This window comes from Pantherophis guttatus, chromosome 6 (genome assembly GCF_059756535.1).
Source record: "Pantherophis guttatus breed Tessera chromosome 6, ASM5975653v1, whole genome shotgun sequence".
In the NCBI taxonomy this organism is placed as follows: domain Eukaryota; kingdom Metazoa; phylum Chordata; class Lepidosauria; order Squamata; family Colubridae; genus Pantherophis; species Pantherophis guttatus.
In genome coordinates this window covers 97153066-97168190 of record NC_142068.1, presented here as the reverse complement: position 1 = coordinate 97168190, position 15125 = coordinate 97153066, and the positions used below count along the sequence as shown (strand labels likewise).

Below are 15125 nucleotides of genomic sequence, written 5' to 3'. Positions count from 1 at the left end.
GCCTTGCTAGATTATTGTCTGGCACTCTTCAAGGGAGCTGCATTTGGTCTTGGATCACCAGATCCCAGGTCAAGGCATTGTGTGGAAAGTGTCCCTCTTCAAAGGCGGTCACATCCATTGGAAGACTCGACACTAATGCTTCAGAGGCCTTCTTAGGTTGCCTCCGCGATCCAGTCCTGGCACAGACAAAACTGTAGTTGCACTTGGAACACGCACTTGTGGGAAAGTGCTAGCACCATGGTAGTAGATCAGGGTGCCCGCCTTGGAGGAAGGGTGCTTGGCTCACATCAAAGCCGTCTTGCAAATGCTTTGCATGATTCTGCTCCATAAAATGTGACTTCAGAGCAGAGGTTTTCAAACTTGGCAGCTTTAAGAGTTGTGGACTTCAACTCCCAGAATTCTCCAGCCAGCTGGCTGGAGAATTCTGGGAGTTGAAGTCCACAAGTCTTAAAGCTGCCAAGTTTGAAGATCTCTGCTTCAGAGACTGCATCTGTATAGTTTAGGAATGACATTATGAATGGCAAGTTTTGTGGGATTCAGCTTCCCACATTTTTATTCCTCCTTGTTTCATTGTGGATCAAATGCATCATGAATTTAGGACACTGGGGCAGCAACAGAGCTAGGCCAGAGGGCCCTGGGTTCATTCTGCTCTCCATGATGTGGGACTGAAGGAAGCAGGGGAAGGGATATGTCCCAAATCAGGTCATACTAGGTTAAATCATAGTTAGCCCCGAGGGTACCTGATCTTCCTCTCTTTTGTGCCCCAATATGGAGAATGGAGCTGTGGCCATCCATCTTCTAGTTACCACAGAAAGCGACCATAATATATGCCCAGTTATGTGAACAATTCAGCTGAATAAGAGAAGGGTGACATTTATTTCATCTTAAATTGAACTTTTAAGATACACCAATAGAATTTGCACAAACTGGACCCTCTTCCGCCCCCCCCCCCCCTTGGTAAGGTGAAATATCCTTCCATTTTTCTATTTCTTGCAAGCACTTACTTAACTGTTCAAAATTCAAGCTTTGAAACTGGATCAAAATACACCTAAGTGGAGATCAGCTGGAGGGGTGGGCAAGAAGGGGCTTCATCTTATGGAAAGTTGGTTGTTCTGAATTGCAGGGCCAGGAAAAGATAAACCAGATTGTGTAGCTGTAGGTAGTCCTGTGGTAGGTTGCTACCGGTTCTCCCCGGTTCTTGCAAACTGGTAGTGGATATTTTGAGTAGTTTGGAGAACCAGTAAATACCACCTCTGCCTAGCCCTGCCCCCAATCTATTAGCTGCCTCCTGAGTCCCAGCTGATTGGCTAGAAGGAAAAAAATCAGGGCTCACTTGACAAAGAAGAGAAGAAAAAAAACAAGATATCGTAGCTTTAAATTGAGAAGCCAAGAAGCCTCCCAACTGATTGGCTAGAACCGATCCGCTCCTTGTAAACCGCTCGGTGGTGGTAGATTGGCAATTGAGGCCAAGCTGCCTGAAAGCTGTTTCCGATGCTCTCGGTGGTGGCAGAGCGGCAAAAAACTGTTTAAACTCTTGCCGCGGCACTTCAAAGGGCCAACCTACAGCTGATCAGTGGTAAAAGGCAGTGTGGTGGTAGACCAGTGCACTCCAAAAACAAATGGGTAGACCGGTACAGCTGTGCAAGCAGTTAAAAGCCTGGTAGACCAGTACCTCTGCTAAATCCTAAAGAATTGTTTGTCACATGAGCATCAAACCACGCCCACAAAATAAGCCACACCCACAGAACCGGTGGTAAAAAAATTTAGAACCCACCCCTGGGTAGCCAATATCGCTTTCAAGCCCTTAAGACTTCTTAGGTGCAAGAATTTTTTTCTTTAGGCACCACTGGATCCCTGAGGCCTTTTTAAGCCTGGGAATGGGATGAGGAGAATATTCCCTGTTTTTTAGAGCAAGTCTTTGCCTACCTCGACTGTTGCTTTAAAACAAGGCTGGGATAATGAAATAGCACGAGCTTTACTGCTTGAGCAGGGGGTTGGACTAGAAGATCTCGAAGGTCCCTTCCAACCCTGCTATTTTATTTTATTTTTTGTTATTTTCTGTTAATAAGACCGTGATTGAAATACAGAAGGGCATCTGCTTTCAAGGGGGATGTCTCTTCCAAGTTCCAAGGAGAAATATGTTTTCTTACAGACGGAGAAGACCGACCGCAGACAGAACTTTGTGTCCCTCGCTCTACGTAAGCGCTACAGCTATCTGACTGAGCCTGGCATGAGTGAGTTTCCTAATGTACTAAGATTGTAAACTAATTTTTCATTAAAAGAGACATTTTTTCTATCAGTGTTGCATTTTATGTCATTGGAAGAGGTGTGAGTTAGTAGGCAACACCCTCCAATTATGCAAGTGCTCTTCTTCTCGAGCACAAACAACTTTGAGAAACTCAAAAAAAGGACACCAATCACATTTTATCTTGAAATATTCATGGACCACATGAATCGTTTGTGGAGAATTGGTTTTCTGTGCTTACCTAGCCAAAGAAGTTGGTCTGGCTCCTTTTCCAGAGATGGTGATATCTCATGATTGACAGCTAATCCAAAAATGCACACTGTTGCGTTTCAGTTGGGGACCAACTACATCAGGGATGTCAAACTCATTTTCATTCAGAGCCGCATCAGTGTTGTGTTTGACCTCGGGGGGCTGGGGTGGGCGTGGCCAGCTCAATGTCACTCGTATCGTGGGTGCCTGTGGTGGCCGGAGCGCTTTGCCAGCGAAAACGGGCTCCCGAGCTCCATTTTCGGCTGAGACACCTTCTGCAATCCTCTCCCACTGAAAACAGAGCTCAGGAGGGCCCCGTGCGCCTTCCCGAGCTCCGTTTTCAGCTGCGATGGCCTCCAGCAACCCTCTGCCAGCGAAAACGGAGCTTGGGATGGCCACACGTGGCCCTTGAGAGCTCTGTTTTCGCTGGCAGAGGCTTGGCGGGCCGGTCCTTCACTGTTTCCAAGGTGGCCTTGTGGGCCAGATCTAAGCACCCCCCGGGCCTTGAGTTTGACACCCGTGAACTATGATGTAAATCAGGGATGTCAAACTCGATTTCATTGAGGGCCACATCAGGGTTGTTGTTTGACCTCAGGAGGCCAGGGGGCATGGCCAGCTTGATGTCACTTATGTCAGGGGTGCCTGTGGTGGCCTGAGTGCTCTTCCAGCAAAAACGGGCTCCCGAGCGCCGTTTTGGCTGCGATCGCGTCTTGCAAACCTCTGCCAGCGAAAACAGAGCTCGCTAGGGCCGCACACAGCCCTCCCAAGCTCCATTGTTGCTGGCAGAGGCACCATGGGCCGGTCCTTCACTGTTTCCAGGGCAGCCTTGTGGGCCAGATCTAAGCAACCCCCAGGGCCTTGAGTTTGACACCCCTGAACTACATGTTACATTGAGCCGCTCTCAAATTAAGCTTATTTTAGAAAAAGCAACTGCCTAGAGCACTTCTGTTCTGGAATGTCATGAATTTCCTAATAAAAATCTCCCTTTTACTTATAGTTAACGACACTTAACAGGCACGGAATCTGGGTCTCCCTGTGTATTTGTATTACAGGCCTCCACATAGGAATTGGATTTTGCATTAATAGGTTGGACCAAAGTATTATCAGACATAGTCACAGAATTCCAACCTATAGAATTAAAGGTTGGAATTTTAATTTAAAATTCTATATTTATTCACTGTACAGTTAATCTTACAGAAGTCCAACCTATGGACTTCATTAGGGTCAACTGTACAGTGAATAGATACATAGAATTTTAAATTAAAATTTTCATTATACGATGAGGAAAACCTACTAGAAAAATGGCCCGGTTGATTTGAAATATTATCAAAGTAACTTTAAGAAAAGCATACAAGAAGGTTATTTCATTGACATGGAGGTTATGCCTTTATCATTTTAATATCAGCATGCCATAAATTAATTAGAACCTTCAGGGATCGAGCTCAGGACGATGGTCCTCCCTTTTCTTCAAAGCCTCTGTGACCCAGGCATTCCATGGATGCAAAGTTAGCAGCACCCTGGACCTTTTTTGGTCCATCGTCATTTTTTTGTTTTGTTTTGTTTTTAGCTCACATGTCAGAGTTCCCCTCAGCAAGCTCAACTCTTCAAAGCTTCCCAGAGACTCGGCGTGATGTGGTAACATGAGCCACGGTCAGCAGTTGGCAGTCTCTGGCTGTTGTAGCTGATTCTCAAACTCATATCTTCTGAATTAAATCTTGGTGCCCTCTTAGTTTACATTTTCCACTGCATAGCAGTTTGTTTGTTTGTATGTTCAACGTACAAACTTGTTTACATTTTTTACATTCCTGCACTGGGAAATTCTAGCTACTATATTAAGAAAACTTTGGTGTCACAGGCACAGAGCTCCCAACTGCTGGTACTGGATTGTCACCTACCACACTGCATTTCCCCCTAGCTTCCTTAATATAACAACACACGGGAAATTAAACAATGAGCATTCTTACCTATCAGACCAGTGGTGGGGTTCAAAATTTTTTGCTACCGGTTCGATGGGCGTGGCTAGGTGGGGGGCCCCATGTGTGAGTGGGCGTGGCCAACTTGACATCACTCACACCCATACCCACTCAGTCACATGACCCTCCCACCTAACCACGCCCACAGGAAAAGGTAGGAAAATTTTGGAAATTTCCACCTATCTGCCCCCACCCTCCCTTCGCCAGTCGCCCCTGTTTCTCCTCCTTTAGTGGCCCCGACCCTAGCCCCACTTCTTCTCCCACCACCGCGCCTCTGTTCGGGCTGCTTACCTTCCGTGGCGGCTGGTCCAGAGTCCAGAAGGCAAGCTGACCAGAGTTTTTGGTGGCCCCCAGCCAGCTGCCACTGCTGGAAAGCAGCTGGCAAAGAAGCCTCTCAGCTGCTGCTTTTTTGAGAGGCGCCTTGCGGCTGCGGCATCTTACCACAAGCCGCCAAAAAGTACCAAAGGTTGCAGAAAAAGCTGCTGCCGTCACCGCCATGTTCTTCGCGCATGCGCATCCCCTTGGACTTGTAAGGCAATGGGATGCGTGTGCATGAAGAACATGGCGGTGACAAACATGGCAGGCGGGGTGAGCGAGCGGCAACCGGGGGACTGGTTCGGGGGCATGGCCAGCCAGCCATCGGTTTGGCGACCTTGGCCAAATTTCTGCCAACAGTTCGAGTGAACCAGTGCATACCGGCTGAATACCACCTCTATACCAGACCCCACCAGTCTCTCTACTAGAAGGGAAGAAGCTGGTGATAAAACTCCATCAATGTAGCTAAGAATCTCCTAATTTGAAACTGACCTTCTTTTTATAGAGTATCATCTGATGCCCCCATGTCAGTGCCTCCCAGAATCACTGTGGAATCAGGGCAGTGAATGAATGAATGAATCAATCAAATCAAATCATCACTTGTATCTTATGAAGAGGAACTTTGAAGGCCAATGATAGGACTGTAGAGTTGCTATCCTTAGGGTTGACAGTTCAGTCTTAGAATTTAAACTTAGTCTTAGAAGGATAAATTCAGTTGACTTTGGAAGGTTTTTTTGAAAGTTATACATTTTAATAATCCCAGCAGCCCTCGGGATCAGATTAAACTAGCACGCTCAGATCAGCAGCAGAGAAGTCAGGAAAACCATTTTCACAAATAACATCATTTGCTTTTAAATGTGGGATATGAATTTTGCATTCCTTGCTTTGAAAAAATATTCTCAAAAGGTACCAAGACATTCGGCCTTGTAGAAAAAGTGGGCTCTTCTTTTAAAATGTTTTCTGTGGAAATAATTCTGAATATTGATGTATTCTGCATAGCACACACCGCACATGTCATTTTATTCCTCATGCTTGTTTTGACATGATAAATCATGCATGAATAAAAGTGAAAAGTTTTGGTTGCTTCGCTTGCCATGTTTTTTCATTAATTGTACTCTTTTTTTCTGTATGACAAATGCTTGTTAAAGTCATTCCACATGAAGCTTTTTATTTACGTTTTACCAAGCTAAAGGACTATTGCATGAATAATTTGACTTTCAGAGGATTTTTTATTCATTGTTGTTTTAATCTTTGAGTCAGAAAAGCTCTTGCTCTTATTGGCTTTGTGAGCCTGAAGCATTAACCAAGCGTGCATGGGAGAGAGGTCTGACTTTATTCCCCTGGCTTCACACTTTGCACATCAACTGCCTGTCACTTTGAGAGATTTCTGGAGAGGGGGAGAGGGGAGGGGAGGGGGCTCTGCATGAAAGATTTGGGAGTGTTTCTCAAGCAGAGTTGCTCAGAGTCACACGCACAAGCCTATACAAGAACTTAACAAAATGGTTAAAGCCCTTAAAAGTAGACAATCCTGAGGAAATTGTGACCCTTGCTGGCAGCAAAGACATATAAATTAACAGGCAAATGGAACTGAAAGATTTAAAACTTCAAATTCAGCACATCAGAAAGTCAATAGGAAGTGAGAGAAGAATTTTTGATAGTGGCTGTTACTTTGGACCAGCGTGGACTTCTGTTTTTTAGCCTTTTCTGTTTTCTTCATTGTCTGCAGATTCGGTTGCCTTGTGCTTTTCTGTTTTTCATTTCTTGTTGTCTTTTTCCATTTCCCTTTTTATAAACATTTTTGATTATCCATTATGACATGGCTCATTCCTATTTTTTCCCCTCCTGTTAGCCATTGATTGTTACCTGTTTCATTCTGATTTCATGCGAACAATTGTATTTGCTTTTTTTGTAATATTACAAAACGTTTACTGACCAATTTTTTTCTCTGGTCTCTCTGTTTTTCAACCATTTTTGTTGATTTTTACGTTTTATATATCTCTATATATTATTTTGGTTTAACCATTTAAGAAACAGTTGAACGGAGTGCCACGGCTACGAGATCCCTGCCCACCACCTATTCCTACAAGCCATTCTTGTCCGCAAGACCCTATCAGTCATGGACCACAGCACCCATCACTGTGCCTGGACAAAGCAAATCGGGCTTCACGTCCCTCTCCAGCTCGTCTTCTAACACACCAACCGCTTCCCCATTAAAGTCAATCTGGTCGGTTTCCTCTGCTTCGCCCATCAAATCCACGCTAGGAGCCTCCACCACATCTTCCGTTAAATCCGTTAGTGATGTAGCCTCTCCAATTAGATCCTTTCGGACAATCTCGCCTATGAAAACCATGGTTTCCCAGCCTCCCTATAATGTGCAAGTTTCTCCCGGGTCCTTGGTCAGAGCTCCTACCGCCACGGAAGCTGCTGGTTTGAAAGGGCTGGTGTCGGCTTCTGGGTTCCCCACTCGGACATCTCCTGTGACCACAGCTGGGTCTCTCTTAGAGAGGTCATCCATTACCATGACGCCTCCGGCCTCTCCCAAATCTAACCTTAACATGTATTCTTCAGGCCTGCCATTTAAGTCCATCATCACATCAGCCTCTCCTCTCTTGTCTTCACCTTTAAAATCGGTGGCGTCTCCTGCTAAATCAGCAGTTGATGCCGTGTCACCCTCTAAAGTCACAATGGCTGCATCCCCCGTGAAACACACGGTTGGGCACCCAGAGGTGGCCATGGTGAACGGATCCATATCACCTTTGAAATACCCATCTCCCATCAGCTTGATCGGCGGTCCCAAGGCCACGGCTGCCTTTCAGGAGAAGATGGGGGTGGCAGCCGCTTCCGCAAGCTGTGCCGTTAAAGCAGCCAGTGACACAGTTGAGAAAATGCTGCCGGCGACTCCTGCAAAGCCATTTTCTCCACTCAGGTCGCACGTGTCTTCGACTCCGTCCGCCTTTCAGTCAATCAGAGCTCCTTCCACTGGGATGCTCTATGCGTCTCTCGGGTCAATCTCAGCAACTACCTCGTCAGTAACTTCATCAACCATCACGGTGCCAGTCTATTCTGTAGTCAATGTTTTGTCAGAACCAGCACTAAAGAAGCTCCCTGAGACACCCTCCCTGGCCAAATCAGCAGCTGCCTTGCTCTCACCTCTTAAAACATTGACTACAGAGACATGCACCCAATCTCCCTTTAACCGAACCTCATCTCCCGTCAAATCATCTTTGTTCTTAGCACCCTCCGCCCTTAAGTTGTCCACACCGTCATCTTTATCTTCTAGTCAGGAGATATTAAAAGATGTGGCTGAGATGAAAGAGGACCTAATGAGAATGACAGCAATATTGCAGACAGATGTAATGGAGGAGAAGGCGTTCCAACCAGAGCTGGCCAAAGAGGGTAGAATAGATGATGAAGAACCTTTTAAGCTTGTTGAGAAAGTCAAAGAGGACCTAGTCAAAGTTAGCGAGATACTGAAAAAAGATGTCTGTGTAGAGAATAAAGCCTCGGCCAAACTCTCTCAGAACGATAAAGGACACTCCTCTGAGGAGGAATGGGTAGAGTTCAGTGCAGGTGAGATTGACGAAGCCAGATGCCAGGGCATGATCATCCCTCCTCTGATTATCCCAGAAAAGGTGCAGCTCAAAGCTAGAGCTGTCTCCGAAAAGGATTACAACTTGAGCAAAGTCATTGATTACCTAACAAATGACATTGGCAGTAGCTCCCTGGCGAGTTTAAAGTACAAGTTTGACGACGGGAGAAGGGAAGGGGAAGAGAGGCAGAAAAGGGTTCTAAAACCAGCCATTGCATTACAAGAACATAAACTTAAAATGCCGCCAGCCTCCGTGAGGCCATCCACTTCTGAGAAAGAATTGTGTAAAATTGCCGATTCCCTTTTTGGAACTGACACTGTTTTGGAGTCTCCCGATGACTTTTCCCAGCACGATCAAGATAAAAGTCCTTTGTCCGATAGTGGCTTTGAGACCAGGAGTGAGAAGACCCCTTCAGCCCCACAGAGTGCAGAAAGCACGGGGCCAAAGCCCCTTTTCCATGAGGTGCCGCTCCCTCCTGTGATCACGGAGACCAGAACTGAAGTGGTGCACGTGATCCGTAGCTATGAACCCTCATCGGGGGGAGAGGCCTCTGAGCCTCACGCAGAAGAACCACCCACACCCAAAGTGGTCAGCACCTTCATGGAGCTGGAGCCCCGGCCCAATGGGAGCTCCCTGAAGGGGAAGGGGAATGCCTTTCAAGTGAAGGCCAGTAGCGAAGACGAGTGTGCCCTGGCTAAAGGTGTCCGTGTGAAAGAAGAAACCCACATAAGTACCACCACCAGAATGGTTTACCACAAACCCCCATGCACTCAGAGTCCTTCAGAGAGAATTGAGGAAACCATGTCCGTTCACGACATCATGAAAGCTTTTCAGTCAGGACGGGACCCTTCCAAGGAGCTGGCAGGTCTGTTTGAGCATAAGTCTTCGGTCTCCCCAGAGGCTGGCAAATCCACTGAAATGTCACCCCAGCCCGCAGAGAAGGACTACAAAATGAAACCCAAACTGGAGCGTATAATAGAGGTCCATATTGAAAAAGGTAATCAGGCTGAGCCTACTGAAGTCATTATTAGAGAAACCAAAAAGCATCCAGAGAAAGAAATGTATGTATATCAGAAAGACTTGTCACAAGGGGATGTGGAAAAGCAGGAGGCCCTTCCTTGTTCAGATGAACAAGGTCAGCCCGAAGAAGAAGAACTGACAGCTGAAGAGTCCCTGCATTCTTATTTGGAATCTTCTAGAGTAAACACTCCTGTCTCCCAGGAAGAAGACAGTCGCCCTAGTTCTGCCCAACTTATGTCTGATGACTCGTACAAAACCTTGAAGCTTTTGAGTCAACACTCAGTAGAGTACCATGACGATGAGTTGTCAGAACTAAGAGGGGAATCTTACAGGTTTGCTGAGAAAATGCTTCTCTCAGAAAAGCTAGATGTGTCTTACTCAGACACCGAGGAGTCAGTTACTGACCATGTCCCCCCCCTTAGCTCAGACTTTCAGGGGCCTGATAAACGATCCAGAGAAAAAGTAGCCCCAGCATCCCCACAAGACATCCTCACCAAAATCTCTAAAGAGATATCAGAAAATGGTGTGGGTAAAATATCAAAAGATGATCCTTATGAGAAAGTGACAGTGTTGCATTATTCCGGAGATGTTAGTAGCCCAAAGCATGCTATGTGGATGCGTTTTGCCGAGAACAGATTAGACAGAGGTAGAGAAAAGTTGATGTATGAAGATAGGGTGGACAGGACGGTTAAGGAGGCTGAAGAAAAGCTGACCGAAGTATCGCAGTTCTTCCGGGACAAGACAGAGAAACTGAACGATGAGTTGCAATCACCGAAGAAGCAGCAGAAAAGGAATGGGAGAGAAGCTGGTGTGGGCCTTAGATCAGCAAGCAGCAGTCCGGAGAAGGTGACTGCTTCTGAGTCACAAAGCGACTGGGCAGGAGGAGGAGGAGTCTGTGCTCAGGATGGGAAGGGCTGGCCAAAATCTGAGGAGAGGAAGGCAGCCAGTTTGCCCAGCAGCCCAGAGAGGCAGATTCTCTCTCAGCCGAGCAAGGACTTGAAGGGAGCAGCTCAGAAGAGCAAAATCCCAGAGGCTCTGCCAACTGGGTTCCAGTTGAAGCAATCCAAGCTCAGTTCCATTAGGCTAAAATTTGAACAGAGCCTGGGCTCCAAAAGTAAGGAGATGCTTCCAGAGGAGAAAAAGCTGGATGCGCCATCTAAAATCCCAGTGAAAAAGTTGCAGGACAGCAAGCTCCCAGTCTATCAGTTTTACTCCCGAGAAAAACAGGCCAAAGAGATAGACCTGGTGGATGGGAATTTAGCATTGCAGAAGGAACCTCCTGCCGGCTGCTTTCAAGATGGCCCCAGGGGCAAAGGCAAAATTATTGAGGATGCATCTCCTCTGAAGGTCCCCAAGGCCAAGGATGAAATACCAAGCAAGACCGTTTCTGCCTTTGCAGAGCAAAAGGTGAAGGGCTTGGCCTATGGTGCCAGTGCGGTGCCTGTCCCAGCCAAGGGGCACTGGGATAAAAAGATTTATAGAACATGGGAAAGTCCTGGGACAGCCTCCCCTAAAGCCCAGAGAGAAAAACTTTCCCATGTGCTTGTGCAAGATGTAGTGAAAGAAAACCAGATTGACCCTCTTGAGACTAAAGATTTGGCCAAATCTGGTGAACTGATCACTGTGACTGAATATGAGCAGAAAGTGTCCACAAATGGATCAGGTTCTAAGGAGGTGAAGGAAGTGACTGTAAAGTCTCCATCCAAAAAGGTGCTTTATAGAGAATACCTTGTCAGAGAAGGGGACTATCCCAGCGAAGTGAGGGATAGGATTTCTAAGAAAAAAGAACCACTGACGGCACCCCAGATTCCAGAAAGAGTTTCAGAAGAGCAAAGTATGTTGGCAGGTGGCGTTCTTGAAGGACAGTCCCCAACTGCACGCCACGAACTGCCAACTCGCTTGCCCCACATCAGAATGGATAAGGAAAAAGTTGAGGGACAATTTGATGAGATTGAACAAAAGAAAGGGGTAGAATATAGTCCAGCCAGCACCAGGCAACTCAGTTGCTTCCAGTTAAGTCCTCCTCAGGGGGAAGCAAAGTCATCCCCTAGTAAGACACCCGATTCCTTAGAAGTTAGTCCAGGAAAACTGTCTCCCGCAAAGAAATTTGACCTGATGAAACCATCCCCTTTAGCAACAGAGGAATCAGCAAAGGAGATAAAAACACTACCTGTTTATGTCAGTTTTGTTCAGGTAGGGAGGCAGTATGAAAGAGAGGTACAGCAAGGAACTATCAAAAAAATTGTAAGTCAGGAAAGTAAGACAGTGCAAGAGACGAGAGGGGGGTTTTATACCACCAGGCAGCAGAAGCAGCTTCCCTCCCCCCAAGGTAGCCCAGAGGACGACACCTTAGAACAGGTGTCCTTTATGGACAGTTCTGGGAAAAGCCCCCTAACCCCAGAGACACCAAGCTCAGAGGAAGTGAGTTACGAGTTTACCTCCAAAACACCCGATTCACTCATTGCTTACATACCCGGCAAACCGAGCCCAATCCCCGAGGTGTCGGAGGAGTCTGAGGAGGAGGCCGAAGCCAAGTCCACCTCCATAAAACAGTCGCCCCCAACTGAGCAAGAGCTGCCCGTTAACTTGGACAGGGAATCTAACAAAAGGCCGAAGGGAAACCGGGTGGCCTACATTGAATTTCCACCACCTCCTCCATTAGATGCTGATCATTCAGAACCAGAAAAGCCGCGTCCCTCCTCTGAGAGCGACATGGAGCTGACAGAAGTCAACCTTCAGGATGAACTTGAGAGGCGTCAGCTGGCTGAACCAGTCATCCGCGTTCAGCCCCCTTCTCCTGTGCTGCCAGGAGAAGATCTAAGCGACTCCAGTGATGATGAGTCTTTGTACCAGCCCATTCCAATTAAAAGATATATGTTTAAACTGAACGATATCGAAGACGACCGGAAGGAGATCGCCACGCGCAAATTCTCTGAAATGAAGGAGACCAGAAAGTCCAATGAATTTGATTTGGCTCTCGAATCCCCCCAGAATGATGTGGCACCAAATGGGAACAATGACCAGTCAGTTACCGAGTGCTCAATAGCAACCACCGCAGAATTCTCCCACGATACAGACGCCACCGAAATTGACTCTCTCGATGGGTACGATCTGCAAGATGAGGACGATGGGCTGACCGAGAGCGATTCCAAGAACGCGTATCCAGCAGTAGAAACTAAAAAAGATAGCTGGGTTACTGAAGGCATCTTGAAACAGACTGATCGGAGTTTTAGCCAAAGTAAGCTGGAAATTATTGAGGAGGAGGAAAAAGTCGGCTCTGAGGAAAAGAAGAAACCCTTATCAAAATGTCCAGCAGCTGAAAAAAATGTCGATAAGGCTGAACAAAAGTCGGGGGCGCAGTTCTTCACTTTGGAAGGCCGACATCCTGACAGGACCGTGTTTCCTGACACATATTTCAGTTACAAAGTAGATGAAGAGTTTGCCACTCCTTTTAAAACTATAGCCACCAAGAGCCTAGATTTTGACCCTTGGTCCAGTAACCGTGGAGATGATGAAGTCTTTGAATCCAAAAGCAGGGATGATGACACCAAGCCTTTTGGCCTGGCGGTGGAAGACAGGTCTCCAGCCACCACCCCAGACACGACGCCAGCTAGGACGCCGACAGATGAAAGTACCCCAACTAGTGAGCCCAACCCCTTCCCGTTTCATGAAGGGAAGATGTTTGAGATGACTCGCAGTGGTGCAATTGACATGAGCAAGAGGGATTTTGTTGAAGAAAGACTCCAATTTTTTCAGATTGGTGAGCATACTTCTGAAGGGAAGTCAGGGGACAAGGGGGAAGGGGATAACAATAAAGTCACTGCCATCACACAGCCGCAGTCAGGGGACAAAACGGTAGAGAAAACCATAGAGAGAGAAGTAGAAACGCCAACAGTTGAACCTAAGCTCATCCTCCAGGCCAGTGGAGATGGCATGGAAGCAACACCTGGTTGTAGCTCACTGGAGAAGTCGTCCGTGGCGCTTCACGCTTCTAAAGTCGATCCCAAATTGCGCACACCGATTAAAATGGGCATTTCGGCTTCCACCATGACGCTGAAGAAAGACATGTCTGGGGAAATGGCAGATAAGCTAGAGACGGTGACACCAGGGACTCAGGGGTTAGACTGCGAAGCTGTAGAGGAGGTTGCAGACACAGTTGTGCTTAACCAGACCAGCAGTAGGGAAGCAGAAAAGTATGATTTTCCAAAAGATAATTTTAATAACAACAACAATTTGGACCCATGCACCACACCTACCAATCACCTCACTTGTACAGTAGTGCTAAATGAACACTTTGAGTCCAAATGTCCCACCCAGAAAGCTAATCCAATGAAACACCCTTCAGGAAACGGTCCCGGTGCAACCCAAGGAGTCTGTAAGCAGAAAAGACTCAGAGAGCAGCAGGCGCCCTCCGAACCAGTCGGGAATCGAACACGCTCCCGGCTTCCCGTAAAAGCCAAAGACGCTGTGCTGCATAGCATTAGCCAGACCGGTAGGGGGAGTCATGTCAGGGAGGCCAGGAGGGCTGACCCAAGGAAGCCGTGCAGCTCTTCTCCACCCGTAGAGGGGAGGTCTAAGATTCCCATAAAAAACACACAGAGGCATAACTTGGCCTTAGCTAGAAAAGTGCCACCAGCTCAAAGCCAAGGGCAGATAGAGAGAAGCAAGGCCAACTCTTCTCCTTCTAAATTACCATTAAAGGTAAGATCTACCACCACCGTCACTGCCGCAGCTGCAGCCGCAACAACTGTTAAAGCAAAGCAAGGTCAGCTTAGGGAGGTATGTAAACATTCTATTGAATATTTTAAGGGAATTAGCGGTGAGGCTTTAAAGTTTGTCGACCGACTATCTGATGAACAGAAAAAAATGCCACCAGGAGTATCTGAGGAGGTGGAGGAGGAGGAGGAGGAGGAAGAAGAAGATAGTACCTCAAGAACCACATCCCTGTCCGAAGCCACTCAAGTTTTCCAGCCATCCATTGCAACGAAGCCCGCTAGAGATATGAGAACAGAGGCAGCACCTTTAAAATCAAAGATTGAAAAGTCCGACAGTGACAGGAGGAGGAGGAGGAGGAGTAAGAGAAGGACTGGTGAGAATGGAGGGAGTCAGGTTTCTGGAGCTCTCCGGGCTCACCCTGTGGAAGTCAAGCCTAGTTTGTAAAACTTTAAACTTGTTGATCTTAGTGCATGAACTGTTGTGATTGCCTGTGTAGTAGACTTCCTCTAGTTCTCATTCTGTCATTGTCATCTCTATGTTTTGTCTTTTATACTCTTCTTTCTTCCTTTATGTGAAGTCTGTATAGTAGATAGCTAGGGACGCATGCCGGAGACATTCATGTTTGCCCCCAGATGCCCCCAGACAGTCAAACTTTGCCCTTTGTCAAAAGAAAGAATATTTTTTTCATTCTTTAGTTCCTGGTGGGCTATTTTTTCCCCCTCCCCTCCACCAGTAATTAAATCATGTTATTCAACTCATTAGATAGATTGTCAGCATGCTTGGTTCCATTTACACAATATTTACATCATGTAGATGAGCACTACTAGCCTTTCAAAGGGGAAAGTTCCAGATCTGCGAATCTGCATATATATATATATCTATATATATATTTTAAAAAAAAGAACCAAAACAGGGCATTCCATTCTTTTTAGTAATTGGACTAAAAGCACCTATTAAAATAACACAGTGTATTACAGTTATGTTAGTCAGTGCTGAGCACCCTTTCACATTACCCTT

At 46.6% G+C, this 15125-nt stretch overlaps 1 protein-coding gene across 27 annotated transcripts in view; it reads left to right on the top strand.

Moving 5' to 3' along the window:
- Positions 1 to 15125, top strand: part of ANK3 (ankyrin 3) — a 286682-nt gene that overhangs the window by 253039 nt on the left and 18518 nt on the right. For 20 of the 27 annotated variants that reach the window (XM_087872279.1, XM_087872283.1, XM_087872293.1 and 17 more), the window contains 2 exons: positions 2153 to 2234; positions 6811 to 14481. In XM_087872279.1, coding sequence (XP_087728405.1) covers positions 2153 to 2234; positions 6811 to 14481 — 7753 coding nt within the window. The remainder of the gene's footprint in view (positions 1 to 2152; positions 2235 to 6810; positions 14482 to 15125) is intronic. The other 7 variants (XM_034435340.3, XM_034435338.3, XM_034435341.2 and 4 more) reach the window with 2 other exon arrangements.